The 18,325-nt window shown below is 46.6% G+C and overlaps 1 protein-coding gene across 3 annotated transcripts in view; it reads left to right on the top strand.

Moving 5' to 3' along the window:
* The window catches only part of PIK3C3 (phosphatidylinositol 3-kinase catalytic subunit type 3), a 206,968-nt gene that overhangs the window by 12,233 nt on the left and 176,410 nt on the right, over window positions 1-18,325 (top strand). For 2 of the 3 annotated variants that reach the window (XM_068252072.1, XM_068252086.1), the window contains 2 exons: window positions 1,754-1,880; window positions 14,857-14,883. In XM_068252072.1, the coding sequence (XP_068108173.1) occupies window positions 1,754-1,880; window positions 14,857-14,883 (154 nt within the window). The remainder of the gene's footprint in view (window positions 1-1,753; window positions 1,881-14,856; window positions 14,884-18,325) is intronic. The other variant, XM_068252078.1, reaches the window with a different exon arrangement.

The following is an 18,325-nucleotide window of genomic DNA, read 5'->3' on the forward strand; positions in this document are numbered from 1 at the left end:
TAAGTTAGCATGAAGCCAAGTTAATAATTTTTTTCAAGTTGAGTCCTCCTGTGCCCACAACACCCGACTAATCCCTCTAGCCAGCAGCAACAAACCCCGCTATGCTGGCCAGCCACGCTCGTCCTCATTGCGTTCCCACAGGCTGGGAGTGTTCTGCACATGCACAGTATGCGAAACTCACTACTGCGCATGCACAGAGGGCTACTGGCTGGCGGCAACAGGCCAGCTTTACGGGGGGTAGCCACTACTGGCTGGAGGGACTTGGACCAGCGTTGTGAGCACAGGATGACTCCAGGGGGCTGCAAGAAGCCCCAGAGTAAGTTAACATAATTTTTGTTTTGACTGAAGTGTCCATTTAAGGCTTAATTTTTCGCTTTAGATGTCTTTACACCTTCCTGGCACTTAACATAAAGGGAACCTGAAGTAGTTTTTTTTTTTTTTCTTCCTCTTATTTATTATTCCCTAACATGGGGTACCCTATAGAATACGATCTATTAGGGCCCGTTTCCACTTGTGTGGTAGGAATCTGCACAGAAAAAATGTGCATGCAGTTGTATGATGTTTCCATTGTTTCTATGCAAATTTGCATACTAAAACCGCATGTGAATTTCGTATTAAATACATTGTATGTGAATCGTATGCAGTATGGGAATTCTGATTTTTTTTTTTTTTCTGAACAGAAAAACGTTTAGAAATCCTGAGAAGTGGAAACTGTCCCATCTACTTGTATTGTCCATGCAAATTCGCGATAGTGGAAATGGGCCCGTAGTGCTAAAAAAAAAAAAAAAAAAAAAAAAAAAATTGCTCATTGACTTTAAGTGAGAAGTATGTGGAGGCTGCCATAATTTCCTTTCCTTTTGAACAATACTTCTAGCATGAAGTGACATCATTGCATGTGGCAGTTTCCTGTGGCGCTCGCAATGACAATTGAAAACTAAGCCAGACACGGGAGTAGGTCAGGAATCTCTCCTCCTGGGCAGGTGAGCCAGTAACACTCACCACAGGCCTGGGAGGGTTCACATACACTCAGGTGGGAGGTGATGGTGAGTATAGGGAGACACCAGCAGGTGACAGTCAGGTCCGTTGGTCATTGGGAACTCTAATGCTTTTACCCGCTGTGCACCCGACTGAGTCCTTGCAACAGCAATTCCTTTGGTTATTATGCTGATGCTTATCTTGTAGAGCAGAGAGGAAGTTCTGAGTTCAGGTCTGCTTTAAAGGAATCAATCAAATGATGCTACCCACAGATCTACTTACCCGGAGCTTCCTCCAACCCCTTGCAGCACCTATGTCCCTCGCAGCATCTCCGCTTGCAGCCGTTGGCCCGGGTTCCCCGCTGGTGCAGAGGCTACTGCGTGAGCGCTGCTGTCAATCACCTCTATGTGGTCTGGAGTGTACGGCTCCTGCCCAGTAATTCTACGCAGATCACTCCAGACCATGTGGAGGTGATAGACAGCGGCGCTCGTGCAGTAGAGGACAACCAGGAGGTCGGCATCTGCACCAGCGGGGACCCCGGGTCGACGGCTTGCGAGCGGAGAGACACAGCGCCTGCCAGGGGCTGGAGGGAAGCACCGGCTAAGTGGATCTGGGGTAGAATCACTTGATTCCTTTATGGAAATAAATATGGCAGCCTTCATATTCTCACTTCTGTTGTCCTTTAAGCTTTGTGTAGGTGTTGTCCTTTTCTGATTCGTCCTGTCCTTCTCTGGTTCTGTCCTTCTTTGATTTTTTTTATTTTTTTTTATTTTCCCAGAATGTTTCGGCAGGGGATGCATGATCTCAAAGTTTGGCCAAATGTTGAAGCTGATGGATCAGAACCAACCAAGACTCCAGGGAGGACCAGCAGCTTATCTGAGGACAAGATGAGCAGACTGGCCAAGGTAAAGTCCCAACCTTATCCACTTCTGTGTCAGTACTGTTGTCCTCCCGTGCAAGAGATGTGCTGCCTGGGGTGTCCAACTTTCTCTGGGAGACCATGCTTCCCTGCAGGCTCTTCATCTGTCCAGATAGTGTGTGCATTGTATGTTGTGTGACTGTACGCTGTCATATCGGGTAGGGGGGTCTAACTTAGTATGTCAGCCCTTACAGCTGGGGCATCGGTGAGACTTTGGTATGAGGTCACATGACACGCTGTCTCTGTAGCTTTATGGTGTGTGTACTTGTAGTGTACATGTACAGTGTGTGTACAATTCTTAGTTTTGAAAGGGTTGTCTGAAGATCTTATTATAGCTGTATGGAAAGTAGGGATGACCGGAAATGCAGATTTCCCACTCTGCAGAAATTCTGCAGTATTCTGAGTATTTTTTTTTTTTGCCTTCTCTGATTGGTCTACTGCTTCCATGTATCTAACTAAATATATACAAGATGTATACACAGGACGAATATATACAACATGCCGTATTTCCCCCCCCCCCCCCCCGATAATGGGGAGAAAAAGTCCCTGCGTCTTAAACGGCAAAGGCAGGGTATACCCGACTTACAAACGCCTGCTGATGCGACCCGCCATCGTCGGGGTTTCCCTGCCTGGGTATCCTGCCGTGGCCGTCTCCTCCTCCACCCCCCCCCGCTTGCCTCTACCCCCTCCTCGTGTTGCCGGGTCCCCTCCCCCCCCCCCCCCCCCCCTTGTGAAAAGCGGTAGCAGCTTACCACCTCCATCTTGCCTGCGGCGATTGAAGACATCTGGCTTCTGTGGGCGGCTTCCTCTAGTGGCGGCTTCTAATGACTCGTTATTACAAGCCGCCACTAGAGGAAGCCGCCCACAGAAGCCGGATGTCTTCAATCGCCGCAGGCAAGATGGAGGTAAGGTGCCACCGCTTCTCACACGGGGGGGACCCGGCGACATGAGGAGGGGGTGGGGGGGGGCGGCACGAGACCAAAGGTCATATGGGGCAGACAGCCGGACACACGGGGGCAGACAGCCGGACGCACGAGGAAACAATTTTGGGGAGGTCATGTACAAGGTGCCCCTGAAATATGGATGCACCAGGGTTATTTCCCCCCCCCCCCCTTGGTTTTTGGCCTCTAAACCTTGGTGCGTCTTATATTCCGGAGCGTCTTATTCGGCGAAAAATACGGTATACACCAATCGCAGTACAAGGAGGCAGGCAGAAAATCACAGTCAAAACGAAGCATAAAGTCGGCAACAATCGAGCAATCATGATACAAAAAAGGAGCAGGCAGGAATCGAGGTCAGACAGGAAATAGGGTCAGTAACAGAGTAGCAGATCCAGGAATACAAGATACCAGGAAACCAGGATTGTCCAGATACTCACGCTTGGGGTGCACAAAGTTCTGGCACAGGTTACATCTTGCAGGCTCCTTTTATAAGGACACACCTGTTGCATAATTGAGATGCATGGTCCATAGAGCAACCTTGCAATGGCAGAGCCCTTTCCAAACAGTGTAGAGCCACCTAATGGTGGAACAGAGAAAGTTCAGGATGCACAAAGTCCCCAGAGCCACCTGCTGGTGAAATAAAGGAAGGTTCATTGAAATGTTGCCACCAGCAGGCAGGGAGGGGCATGACCTGACTCCTGACAATCCTGCACCCAAGTCTCCCGCGCCGATTCCTTTTGTAGGCAGTTGTATGGCTGTGCAACACACTATTACAGCTGCGCAGTGCTGAATTGTAAAAATCGCCTGATCACTAGAGGGTGTAAGCCTGTGGTCATCAAGTGGTTACTGTTGCAGTCAGGTGCCACATAGTAGGCAAGTAGTGTGACCAAGGGGCGCTGCTCTCCATTGCCACAATACATATGCGGCCCTTAATGTGCGTGACCAAACACCTCCCTTCTCGTTCCTAACAGACTGGTCACTCTATTTGGACTTTCTGGCCTGACCAATGGCTCTATCAATTGGGCCCAAAATGGAGCTGCGGTAGATTAAAGGCCCACATCCTTTAAAAAAATAAATAAATAAATAAATAACCTTTAATAGATTTTTGAAGAATTTTGTCTCTGGAGGAAATCTTGAGTTATCTGACATGTGTGCTTCGATCCGCTAGCTTTCCCTGCATTTTTGGAATTGCACCTTTTGTATGCAGTTGCATTTTGCGTCTTTTTAAATCTGTGTTTTCTATTGGAAAAGGTACAGTATCTTATTTTTGTTTAATAGAAACAAAATGCATGCAATGCAAACTAGTGAGCTCACAGCCTAAAGGTTTCGCCGGCTAGCAGAGCCCTGATGACAGAAGAGGAACAGTTACTTATTAGATTTTTCAGACTTTTAATTCTGCTACATGAACGACTGTAGAGATGGGAGCTGGTTAATTTGCCATATTGTATTTCACAATAAACTGTGCATTGCCCTAAGGGGCGTCAAGAGAATCTACGGATCTGTCATATGACTGTTGTAAACACTGCAGTGCACTGTGGGGGTTTTGTTTCGTTGATGGCCCTGAGGGGGTCATGTACTGTTAGCATGACCTCCTACTATCCCTAGCTTATGAATGGACCCTTGGCTTGTATAATACTTGGCTGTGAGATGTAAGAAATGTGATATGAAAAAAGAAAATTACTCCATCTTAAAGGACATCCAAGATGACAAGAGACCTTATGAGATAGTGTTCTCCCCAGAATCTTTTTCCAGCCGGGTGGCATGAAATAGTAGCCGGGTGGCATGAAAAATTAGCCGGGTGGGGCGAGATGGGAGAAGGCAAGGCCGGTGCTTCTGTGTTTAATGAGCAGATAGTGTTGCGCCTAATCGGAAGCAGCTAGTACTGTTAAGGAGTCCCAATTCCTCAGGTGTGCATCAAACAAATAATAGGTAACAGACTGCGCTAAAATGTCATTAAAACTTTAATGTTAAAATTATATAAAAACATATAAAAACAATTCAGTGTGAGATAATTTGATTACTCCTTATAATGAGAAGTGAATCTGCTGTTGCTTAAAGTGCGTGGTGCATAGCAGGATATTGCACAATATTGGCGTTAATCTGGCGTTTATCTGGCGTTAAGCTTGCAGTTGGTGTATTGCAAATTGATTTCCTTATGGGGAATTGTGGTTCAAAGTAGTTTGTAGATGGGGGTCCTAGGCACAGTGCCCTTCAAATAGGATGAGCAGTTTGTATGTCATTGAATCCTGTCGGTATTATTTCAATAAGTCTCCGGCACTGTTAGTATACAAATAGGGTGGATCTCACCAATCCTGGAGCATAGATGCAAGATGGTCTTCCCGGGAGCCGCTCAATCTTACCCGCCCCGGCCGGCGGCAAGGCAAGAGAGACTAGACGGCTGGACTGCGTCGGGCTGGTTAGCCCGGCTCCCCTAGAGGGCGGAGGTAGCTGGTGATGGTGCAATTCGGCGTGGTCCGATGAACCTCCTTTCCGAGCGGTGCATGCAACCGTGTGGCTCCAATACGCCTCCTTCCCCTCTGTGTGTGTGACGTCACAGATGCAGCCACTGCTGACGTTTCGGGAGGAACGCCTCCCTTTCTCAAAGCTAGGCTGCTGAGGGGAATAGGAGGTTCTCTTATGAAGCTTTGCCAGATGGGTGGTTCTTATTCAAAAGCATATAGCTCCAAATCTTTATTCAGTCCATAAGGTACCAGAGTATTAAGATTGTAAATCCACATGGTTTCTCGCCGAGACATTTCTGCCAAATAATCTCCGCCTCTCCATGATTTGTTTACCTGCTCAATTATACAGTATTTCGTTCCCTTAAAAGAGCAACCGTGCTCATTCTTATAGTGCGCTGAAAGAGGATGTTTTTTATTTCCTTTTTTAATATTTGTGCAGTGTTCACTGTCTCTCTTTTAGCGGACGTTTGGTCCGTCCTACATAGTGTTTGGAGCAGGGACAGATTAGCACATAAATGACTCCTTTTGTGTCACAATTAGTGACATCTTTAATTTGGAATTTTTCTTTACTGGATGCTGATGTGATGTCATAAATTCTTTCCACAGGTGGGCCTGATTCTCGACAAGCCCTACAAAATCCACACTTTTTAAAATAGCCACTCCGCTTCTTTATTCCAGTTCGTTTTACAGTAGGAGCCAATATGTTGCCCAAATTCTCCGATTTTCTAAAAATCATTCTGGGGTTTTCTGATAAAATGGGTGTGAGTACAGGGTCCTCTCTTAATAGATGCCAGTATTTCCCCACTATATTCCTAACACGATGGGCTTGGGAGGAATATTGTATAATCAGACTTGGTTGTGGGTTAATGTGTTTATTCTGCACCTCTCTCTCTTCCAACAACGATTGTCTCCCTGTATTCCTAGCCTTTTCCTTAGCTCTTATGACCAGCTCTCCAGGATATCCCTTGTGGTCGAACCTCTCCTGTAATATTTCTGATTCTGCATCAAAGTCAGTATCCTTAGTGCAGTTCCTCCTGAGCCTCAAAAACTGGCCTCCTGGTATATTCATAAGCCATTTAATGTGGTGACAGCTGTCTATTTTAATATAGCTGTTTGTGTCTACTGGTTTCAAATAAGTCTTGGTGAGTATTTTGTGATTTTCTATATAAACTGTAAGGTCCAAAAAATTGACTTGCTGTTGACTACAGTTATCCGTAAATCTCAGATTGTAACTGTTCTGGTTAATCCATCCTAAAAAAGCATCAAGACTTGATCTACTTCCCTGCCAGATAAAAAAGGCATCATCTATAAATCTCCTCCAGAGCACCAGGGCGGGTCCGGGGCCCCCTGGGCCGTATAGGTGGAAGCGTTCCCAGTGGGCCATGTATAGGTTAGCGAAGGAAGGGGCGAATCGTGTCCCCATCGCCGTCCCGGTGCCCTGGAGGAAATACTGACCCTCATACAAAAAATAATTATGTTTTAATATAAATTGAATGCAATCCAGAACAAATTCAGTTTGAACCTCTGGTGCTGTATGAGCCTCCTGCATAAAGAATTGTACTGCCTCAATTCCCTTGTTGTGTGGTATTACCGTGTACAGTGAGTTAACATCCACCGTGCATAGCCAATAATCATCCTTCCATGTGTTGTCGTTAAGGATCCTTAAAAAATGCCCTGTATCTTTAATGTAGGTGGGAGTGGTTTTGACTATCTCCTGCAGATAAATGTCCACATATTGTGATAGATTAGACGTCATGGAGCCGATCCCTGATATGATCGGCCTTCCTGGTGGGTCAATAAGACCCTTGTGTATTTTGGGGAGATGGTAATACACCGGGTTTCTGGGGCTATCTACATACAAGTAGGCATACTCTTCCTCATTAATGATTCCTTTCAGTTTGGCTTCCCCCAGAAGTGTTTGTAGTCTCTTAAGGAATTTGAAGGTGGGGTCCATCTGTAATGGTTGGTAGGTGTCTTGGTTAAGCAGTTGACGATTTGCTTCCCTGTGGTATTGTTCATTATCTTGTATAACTACACCTCCTCCTTTGTCAGCTGGCCTGATTATAATAGAGGTGTCATTCTCAAGCCATGAGAGGACTACAGAATGACACCTCTATTATAATCAGGCCAGCTGACAAAGGAGGAGGTGTAGTTATACAAGATAATGAACAATACCACAGGGAAGCAAATCGTCAACTGCTTAACCAAGACACCTACCAACCATTACAGATGGACCCCACCTTCAAATTCCTTAAGAGACTACAAACACTTCTGGGGGAAGCCAAACTGAAAGGAATCATTAATGAGGAAGAGTATGCCTACTTGTATGTAGATAGCCCCAGAAACCCGGTGTATTACCATCTCCCCAAAATACACAAGGGTCTTATTGACCCACCAGGAAGGCCGATCATATCAGGGATCGGCTCCATGACGTCTAATCTATCACAATATGTGGACATTTATCTGCAGGAGATAGTCAAAACCACTCCCACCTACATTAAAGATACAGGGCATTTTTTAAGGATCCTTAACGACAACACATGGAAGGATGATTATTGGCTATGCACGGTGGATGTTAACTCACTGTACACGGTAATACCACACAACAAGGGAATTGAGGCAGTACAATTCTTTATGCAGGAGGCTCATACAGCACCAGAGGTTCAAATTGAATTTGTTCTGGATTGCATTCAATTTATATTAAAACATAATTATTTTTTGTATGAGGGTCAGTATTTCCTCCAGGGCACCGGGACGGCGATGGGGACACGATTCGCCCCTTCCTTCGCTAACCTATACATGGCCCACTGGGAACGCTTCCACCTATACGGCCCAGGGGGCCCCGGACCCGCCCTGGTGCTCTGGAGGAGATTTATAGATGATGCCTTTTTTATCTGGCAGGGAAGTAGATCAAGTCTTGATGCTTTTTTAGGATGGATTAACCAGAACAGTTACAATCTGAGATTTACGGATAACTGTAGTCAACAGCAAGTCAATTTTTTGGACCTTACAGTTTATATAGAAAATCACAAAATACTCACCAAGACTTATTTGAAACCAGTAGACACAAACAGCTATATTAAAATAGACAGCTGTCACCACATTAAATGGCTTATGAATATACCAGGAGGCCAGTTTTTGAGGCTCAGGAGGAACTGCACTAAGGATACTGACTTTGATGCAGAATCAGAAATATTACAGGAGAGGTTCGACCACAAGGGATATCCTGGAGAGCTGGTCATAAGAGCTAAGGAAAAGGCTAGGAATACAGGGAGACAATCGTTGTTGGAAGAGAGAGAGGTGCAGAATAAACACATTAACCCACAACCAAGTCTGATTATACAATATTCCTCCCAAGCCCATCGTGTTAGGAATATAGTGGGGAAATACTGGCATCTATTAAGAGAGGACCCTGTACTCACACCCATTTTATCAGAAAACCCCAGAATGATTTTTAGAAAATCGGAGAATTTGGGCAACATATTGGCTCCTACTGTAAAACGAACTGGAATAAAGAAGCGGAGTGGCTATTTTAAAAAGTGTGGATTTTGTAGGGCTTGTCGAGAATCAGGCCCACCTGTGGAAAGAATTTATGACATCACATCAGCATCCAGTAAAGAAGAATTCCAAATTAAAGATGTCACTAATTGTGACACAAAAGGAGTCATTTATGTGCTAATCTGTCCCTGCTCCAAACACTATGTAGGACGGACCAAACGTCCGCTAAAAGAGAGACTGAGTGAACACTGCACAAATATTAAAAAAGGAAATAAAAAACATCCTCTTTCAGCGCACTATAAGAATGAGCACGGTTGCTCTTTTAAGGGAACGAAATACTGTATAATTGAGCAGGTAAACAAATCATGGAGAGGCGGAGATTATTTGGCAGAAATGTCTCGGCGAGAAACCATGTGGATTTACAATCTTAATACTCTGGTACCTTATGGACTGAATAAAGATTTGGAGCTATATGCTTTTGAATAAGAACCACCCATCTGGCAAAGCTTCATAAGAGAACCTCCTATTCCCCTCAGCAGCCTAGCTTTGAGAAAGGGAGGCGTTCCTCCCGAAACGTCAGCAGTGGCTGCATCTGTGACGTCACACACACAGAGGGGAAGGAGGCGTATTGGAGCCACACGGTTGCATGCACCGCTCGGAAAGGAGGTTCATCGGACCACGCCGAATTGCACCATCACCAGCTACCTCCGCCCTCTAGGGGAGCCGGGCTAACCAGCCCGACGCAGTCCAGCCGTCTAGTCTCTCTTGCCTTGCCGCCGGCCGGGGCGGGTAAGATTGAGCGGCTCCCGGGAAGACCATCTTGCATCTATGCTCCAGGATTGGTGAGATCCACCCTATTTGTATACTAACAGTGCCGGAGACTTATTGAAATAATACCGACAGGATTCAATGACATACAAACTGCTCATCCTATTTGAAGGGCACTGTGCCTAGGACCCCCATCCACAAACTACTTTGAACCACAATTCCCCATAAGGAAATCAATTTGCAATACACCAACTGCAAGCTTAACGCCAGATAAACGCCAGATTAACGCCAATATTGTGCAATATCCTGCTATGCACCACGCACTTTAAGCAACAGCAGATTCACTTCTCATTATAAGGAGTAATCAAATTATCTCACACTGAATTGTTTTTATATGTTTTTATATAATTTTAACATTAAAGTTTTTTAATGACATTTTAGCGCAGTCTGTTACCTATTATTTGCTTCTGTGTTTAAGTCTGCTTACAGAATAGGAGGAGGTGAGCCGAAGACAGCCGGGTGGTCACCAAAACTAGCCGGGTGGAGCACCCGGCTAAAAGAGCCTGGGGAGAACACTGAGATAGACCTGTGTTTGTACAGTGCCTCATACATTGAGACTGAGTTTGAGTCGGATTATGTGTGTGGTGTTTTTTTTCCCCCCCACCCATCAGTGTATCTTCAATGCTGGTTTGCTCTTCTTGTTAATGGGGTATCACGCTTTATCACCCGATATGGTCGTCCCTTTATCCAGATGGCTCTGTTATTACCAGAACTTTCTATCGATGCTCCATAACTCTTCCGCTCCAGCGTTCCTCCCACGGCGACCGTCGGAGAAGCAGCTCCCTTTTTTTTTTTTTTTCCTTCCTTTGGTTTATTTGCGTTCTAGCGGTTTACGATTTTTACTTTTTTGCCTCGGCTTTTATTTGACAGTTTTGGGAAATATTTGAGGGACAGATGGGACTGCCTGTGGGCTGTAAACACGTCCTCGTCTGATTTACAGCCTCAATAAAGGTCGGCTTTGTTTTCGTGGAATAGCCGCCTTTTTATAAGGCCAGCTCACCTTCACATTAAAGAAAAACCTAATTAAAGCTGCCTCTTTATAGCTGCAGGATAAGGGAGAGGATTTAATAGCAGCAGGGGCAGTGGAACGTATGATCCTATCTCCTGATGGCTTATGTCTTCCTTATTCTGTGTTATCCTCCCTGAATCTAAAGAGGACCTGTATTATCACAAAATGCAACTAAACTATCATCGCTGCTAGAATGCAGGGCCTTGTGGAGCCCCCCAGTGCATGCTAGTGGTGGTCAGTGAGCTGCTTAGGGTAGCCATACATCGAGAGATGATGGGCAGATTAGGCCAAGAGACAAATCTCACTTTGCTGGAATTTGATTAGAGAGATCTGTCGGCTGCCCATACACTGCAGCCTGATGCTGAAATCAATCATGAATAGGCCTTCTGACTGCTCAACCACTGCCTTGCCGGCCATGCCTAACGCAGTATACTTTACGTGTCCGGCGCAGGCTCCCGCCTCCATCTGCAATCCACATACACTGTGTGTGTGTGTGTGTGTGTGTGTGTGTGTGTACCCATGTTACGCCGGCAACTACGTGGGGCGTGTGTATGCAGATTGCAGACGGAGCAAGCAGCGAACATGGACAGGTAAAGTATACAAAGGGGGGGGGGGGGAGGGGGATATTTTACATTAGGAGGGTCAGCACCAGTTTTGTCGCTCGTCCCAATAACGCTCATTGTTACCGCCGTGCACCGATTCACCATGATGATCCGACATCTTGCAGCATGTCGGTCAATACTTGCGACCAATACAGTGTGTATTTAGTCTCTAGGCTGCTCTGCACACCTCTGTTGGTAGTTATTTTAGTCTAAGGGGTGCTGCCAATTTCTCTCTTCCCCCCAAAAATTAAAGAATTTTATGGCCAGCTGCCATCAGATCAGGTTCACACGGTTTTTGTTTTTTGTTAGATGTTAGGGTCTCTTCCATGTGCATACCTCACCGCAGTGGAAGAGTCTACTACAGATCACTCTGCGTGCAAACTGTTTATTCAAGCCAGCATCCTCCATTATGTTGCATCTGACCTCCCTGATGTGCATGTCACTGTTAACCACACTACCATTCGCCCTACCTCTCAAGCCCGCTGTCTGGCTGTCACCCTGGATTTCGCACTCTCCTTAACTTCCCACATCCAAAACCTCACAAAGTCCTGCAACTTCCACCTTCGTAACATCTGTAAGATTCGCACTTTCCTGACCTCTGCCACCACCAAACTCCTCATCCATGCCCTCATAATTTCCCACCTTGACTACTGCAATGCCCTGCTGTCTGGTCTCCCTATGACCCGAACAGCCCCACTGCAGTCCATCATGAATGCGGCAGCCAGAATTATCCACTGCTCCCATCGCTCCACCATGGCAGATCCCCTCCTAGAATCCCTCCACTGGCTTCCTATCCAGTCCAGAATTAGATTCAAGATACTGTGTCTGACCTACAAATCTGTCCACAAAACCTGTCCAACCTACATTTCCGATCTTACTCAGAGGTACACACCTAGCCGCTCACTCCGCTCTTCCAATGAACTTCGCCTAACCGCCCCCTGCATCACCCAGTCCCATGCACGCCTCCAGGACTTCTCAAGAGCTGCTCCAACACTATGGAACTCCCTACCTCCATCCATCAGGGCAGCCCCCTCCTTCAACATCTTCAAGAAAGCCCTCAAAACTCACCTTTTCACTCTGGCCTACTACCCCTCACAAGGGCTCTAAACCTACAGCTGAACTCTAGTCCCCTACCATTCGTGTCCTTACCTCTCCCTCTAGATTGTAAGCCTTTGGGCAGGGTCCTCCTCCTTTTTGTGTCCTACCTGATCTTGCACCTCCATTACTGTGCACCCATGCTATGCATCTAAGTGAACCTAACTTGCCTAATCTCCATGCTCCATCCAGTGACTACGCATAACCTGGTACTCATACTATGGTGTGTGATCTGGTTTTCTTGTATTCCTGTATTGTCATATTGCTGTATGTCACCCCTAAATATTGTCTGTAACCTAAATTAATGTTCAGCGCTGCGTAATATGTTGGCGCTTTATTAATAATAATAATAATAATAATAATAATAATAATTCTGTTTGAATGCAAGTTGTGTAACCTGCCTATACTTAGGCTCTGCATATCCATGCAGTTAGTCCAGGGGTCCCCAAACTTTTTCGGTCAAGGGCCGGGTCAAAATACTTCATGCTGCTGGGGGGGGGGGGGCAGGGTATACATAAAATCATGTAGAAAAACTTTACATTAAACCTAGGTATTGCAGACAGCGCCTTTTAGCAAGTGCAGCTTTATGTCTCAGCATGTTCAGATCGTACGCCATAACCCCCCCCCCCCCCCCACAACCCCCACTCCCTAAAACTACCCCCTGTCTCCAGTAATTGCATGAGCAGCAAATTATCCACCCTTACACATGGGCTCATACATTCATGCGGTTCCCGAATAGGTTTTTGCGCCAGACAGTGAAGCATACCTAGGATTGGAAGCCAGCGAATGACTGCTTTCTGGCTTCCATGTGGAAGGGTAGTGCCAGCTCTGCTATTCTATATGCAGCCACCAATATTTAAAGATGCAGCGGGCCACATCTACATGTAATAGGTTTTGTGTGTGGAGGGCTGGTAAAGTCTCTCAGGGGGCCGGATTTGTCTTGCGGGCCTTAGTTTGAGGACCACTGAGTTAGTCAATCAGATGCCTTTGCGAAGCACTGCCACCTCCTCCTGCGTATCCTAATGACACTAGTTTTAGTTGCACTGCAGTCGTGTAGTAGCAGAGCAGTTAGAGGTTGCTAACACTCGTCACTATCTGTATTTAAAAAAAAAAAAAAAACCCGGCAATGTATTAATGATGTCTGATGGTAACTGGTCATTCAAATTCACTGTCGGTTTACTGATCAGACCATTAGTGGGAGTGCTGAACGAAGGTCCTAGATGTGCGTAACGAAGCCACTGGAGAGGATTATGAATGGCGTGCTCTTTATCCTCACGTGAACGACTTACACCGATTATCGGCTAAACTGATGCGCCAAGCTGCTTCGGTCAACATGGACGATAATCGTTGTCTGTTGGCGTCTGACTTTTCTTTACCTCAATGATACTAAAGGTGTCTAAGGACTAACCAACTTGTCGTCCGTTTTGTCGTTTGAACGGCAAGTTGGACGTGTGTACGTGCATTCAAGCGACTGATAACGGCCGGTTTACCCTATCCGCTTGACTAATCTGTTGAACAAGCTGACGTGCAAGCGACTGCCAGGTCTGTACATGTGTACAAACGACTTCTAGTTGTTTGTCCAACTAATAGACATTCAAACAGTCGTTTGATCAGTCCTTTAATCTAGTCCATTGTTCTAGCCAGTCCATTATCAAGTTGGTTGAACGACATGTAAATTAGGATATCAGCCACTTTGTTAGTCAGTGTGTACAGAAAGTTTGAACGATCTGTTTCCACTTCAAGTCATTCAAATGACCAGCTTAACCACTTGAGGACCCCCCCCTTAAGGACCAGCGCTGATTTTTGTGATCTGTGCTGGGTGGGCTCTGCAGCCCCCAGCACAGATCAGCTGGCACACAGAGCGATCAGATCGCCCCCCCCTTTTTCCCCCCTATGGGGATGATGTGAAGGGGGGGTCTGATCGCTCTGTTCTGCAGGCATGTTGCGGGGGGGGGGGGCACCTCAAAGCCCCCCTCCGCGGCGAAATTCCCCCCTCCCTCTCCTACCTGCTCCCCCCCCCCCCCCCGGTGATCGGGGCTGCACAGGACGCTATCCGTCCTGTGCAGCCAGTGACAGGCTGTCCCCTGTCACATGGCGGCGATTCCCGGCCGCTGATTGGCCGGGATCGCCGATCTGCCTTACGGCGCTGCTGCGCAGCAGCGCTGTACAATGTAAACAAAGGAGACATACGTCTCCTACGTTTACATTTAGTCTGCGAGCGGCGATCAGCGGCTCGCAGGCTATTCACGGAGACCCGCTCCGTGATCTAACAGGAAACGGCCGCTCGCGCGAGCGGCCTTTCCTGATTAATTAGGGAGGCACCTGGCGACGCAGATCTGCGTCGCTGGTCCTCCAGCTACCACTTTGCCGCCGCACGGTATGAGTGTGCGGTCGGCAAGTAGTTAAACAACAATAAGGTGTAAAGCTGGATGTGTGTACGCACTTTTACAGAGGACAGTTGAGCGTCTGTTTTTATTGCTATCAGTGTTTTCAGTGCTTGTTTACTGATAGATTTTCTTTGATGCAGGGACCTGATAAGGAGCAATTGGAACACGTAAGTAGTGCTGGTGTAAGCATGTTGCATACGTTGCACTGATTGTGCTGAGCTGTCTGCTGGCCACTCAGACTGTGCTTCCTGCGTACAGAGTGCTGTGGTTTGCTTTGTGAATGCAGTGTTGTCAACTGACTCCTTATCAGTACCTCTGTTTGCAGGGACTTAGGGCTGGTGCACACCAGAGCAGTTCGTGAGCGTTTTTGAAAACTAGCGGTTTGAAAACTGCTTGGGTAACGTATTTCAATGGGATGGTGCACACCGGAGCTGTTCGTTTATTCCACAAACGCAAACTCAGGGCTGCAGCATTTTTTGCATTTGAGGCGTTTCTGCCTCAATGTTAAAGTATAGGAAAGTGGAAAAACGCTATGTCAGAGCGGTTTTCCAGGCATTTTTGTTACAGAAGCTGTTCAGTAACAGCTTTTACTGTAACAATATATGAAATCTGCTACACGAAAACGCTCAAACGCTCGGCATGTTTAGAAAATCTCTCTACACATGCCTAGTATCCCTCTAAAAATCTGCTTCAAAAACCTCTAGCGTTTTTGCGGATCTGCTGGAGGTTTTTGGTGTGCACTGGACTTTATCAGGGTGCAGCCAAAAACCGGACATTTTGGGGATTTTATGATGAAAGCAGGGCTGTGGAGTCGGTACAAAAATCTCAGTACAGTATATGAAACCACTGACTCCTGCTACCCAAAATTGTTCCGACTCCACAGCCCTGGATAACAGTGGTGATTCTTTTGCAGTTTATAATGAAGTGGGAACAAGTAACAGGTATTGGTCCCTGGGGAATGCAGCCTTTAAAGGGATACTGTAGGGGGGTCGGGGGAAAATGAGCTGAACTTACCCGGGGCTTTTAATGGTCCCCCGCAGACATCCTGTGTTGGTGCAGCCACTCCCCAATGCTCCGGCCCCGCCTCCGGTTCACTTCTGGAATTTCTGACTTTAAAGTCAGAAAACCACTGCGCCTGCGTTGCCGTGTCCTCGCTCTCGCTGATGTCACCAGGAGTGTACTGCGCAGACACACACCATATTGGGCCTATGCTGTGCGCTCTTGATGACATCAGCGGGATCGAGGACACGGCAATGCAGGTGCAGTGGTTTTCTGACTTTAAAGTCAGAAATTCCAGAAGTGAACCGGAGGCGGGGCCGGAGCATCGGTGAGCGGCTGCGCGGGCACAGGATGTCTGTGGGGGACCATTAGAAGCCCCGGGTAAGTTCAGCTCATTTTCCCCCGACCCCCCCCCTACAGTATCCCTTTAACGCTGAAAAGAACTGCAGTATTAGAACATACAATAGTGGCTCAAAAAAATGACCATATATGCAGTGTTTTTTTTTGTTTTGTTTTTTTTTTCCCCCTTCAAAACCCTGTGTGTTAAACTCCTCCCCCTTCTTACAGCTGGTCTGGTGCCTGTCTGTACTCTATAACTGCATGTTTTCGAACACTAACCAGAAAGAGACTCTGTTGCAGCACATTCAAGGGCTGGACGTATTTGCAACTCACCATTCTAATATAAAGTGCTTGTGTGATGTACATAAACTAAACCTTCCTCTGCTTGATGCTATGTGATATGTTCTGCGTACCTCAGTAACCTTGTGCTACCGGTGCAAAATGTCCTGACCCTGCCGGCAGCCTGTTCTGTCTGTTTCATGGGGGCTGCCATTATTGCTTCCTGGAAACTACCTTCCCTGCTCAGGTGAGGTCTGACAGCTAGCTACGGGCAGTAAATGGTTATCACTGCTTCTGTGCTCTCCTGCCAGTACTACATTACCCTGCCACTGTATGATCACTAATGCAATTTTTTTTTTTCCTTACTTGATGCAAATTTTGTTGGCTGCAGATTTAAAGGAGCCCCCACATTACTCAATTAGCGACATCGATAACTGGCTGATTCGATCATGGCAACAAATCTGGAAGAGATTGATGCCGCGTAATGGCAGCCCCACCGATCGCATGCTGGAAAGATTTTGTTCTAAAGGGTTTAGTTGGGAGAGTGACGTTATTCTATATTCCAACCAACGGACCCCTGACTGCTCCACCTAGTAATGTAGTCTCCGCCCCCCACCGCTGGGTTCCCATAGTGTGAAAACCACTTGCCTATCTGCCGCACACCTCTAATGGCGCCATGCACTAGCAAAACACTGCTCATGAGCTGCGCATGAGCAGCTCTGTTACTGCACAGGTACCGATCATACTTGTGTCTGCGCAAATTTGGACAGAGGCGCCAGGCAGGTTAAAATGATCTAAAAACTAAAAAGGAGTACAGGTGGACTTACCTCCTGAAATGATGGACAATCGAGATTGTTCAAATTGCAAATTTATTTTGGCACTCCGCAACGCGTTTCGCAGGTATAACCCGCTTCATCAGGCAAGGAGTGCAAGCTCAAAAAGGTCCAATAGTGGCAATGCACCTCTTATACCTGCAAAACGCGTTGCGGAGTGCCAAAATAAATTATTTGCGATTTGAACAATCTCGATTGTCCATCATTTCAGGAGGTAAGTCCACCTGTACTCCTCCTTTTTAGTTGTTTTTAGATCATTTTTAACCTGCCTGGCGCCTCTGTCCAAATTTGCACAGTATATAGTCCACCTTGGGTGGAGGGGACTGTCCCCTTCTTTCTATCTACAGAGAGCGACTTCTTAAACCTGAGTGGGGTCAGGTTCTAATGCTCCCCACCTGCATTTCAAGTGGTTGCCTATGTGGTAACCCGTGTTTGTGAGTATATCCACATCTGTTAATTATTTCGCCAACAATTGTTAGACTTACTGCACTATATTGGGCTCTCGTTTTTTCTTTTTGTTTCAAGTGCATACTTGTGTCTTCGCTCCTACAGACAGGAAATTAGGGCTCTTTCACACTAGAGGCCTTTTTCGGCGTTTTACCGCCACGGCCATAGTTAGGGCTTGATTCACAAAGCCGTGCTAACTGTTTAGCACAGGTGTACTAAACAGCATGTGAAGTGCCGTTCGCAGACTTTTGTGCGCGCAAATTGCCGCGATTCGCGCGTGCAAAAGTCCGTGATCATGCGAATCGCGGCACTTTTCGCGCGCAAAAGTCCACGAACGGCACTTCACGTGCTAACTGTTTAGCACACCCATGCTAAACAGTTAGCACGGCTTTGTGAATCAAGCCCTTAGTGTTTTCCATGGTAAAATGAAAGTCCCATAGACATTCATTTTACCTTTCACACTTAACGCTGCGTTTTTGAGCGTTACGTTTTGAAACTCCCCGTCACTTTTTCAAGGCCCACCATGGTGTTTCTAATTAAATTGAGTCATGTATTGGCGCTAAAATGCCTTCAAAACGCTGACAGCCAAAAGGCAGCGTTCTAGCCTTTTCTACTGCTGCCTCTAGTGTGAAAGAGCCCCAAGGAACTTGGCTCTTAAAGGGGCACTATAGGGACAAATTTAAAATATGTGCAAACATAAAGGTGTCGTTCC

This window comes from Hyperolius riggenbachi, chromosome 1 (genome assembly GCF_040937935.1).
Source record: "Hyperolius riggenbachi isolate aHypRig1 chromosome 1, aHypRig1.pri, whole genome shotgun sequence".
Classification (NCBI taxonomy): Eukaryota; Metazoa; Chordata; class Amphibia; order Anura; family Hyperoliidae; genus Hyperolius; species Hyperolius riggenbachi.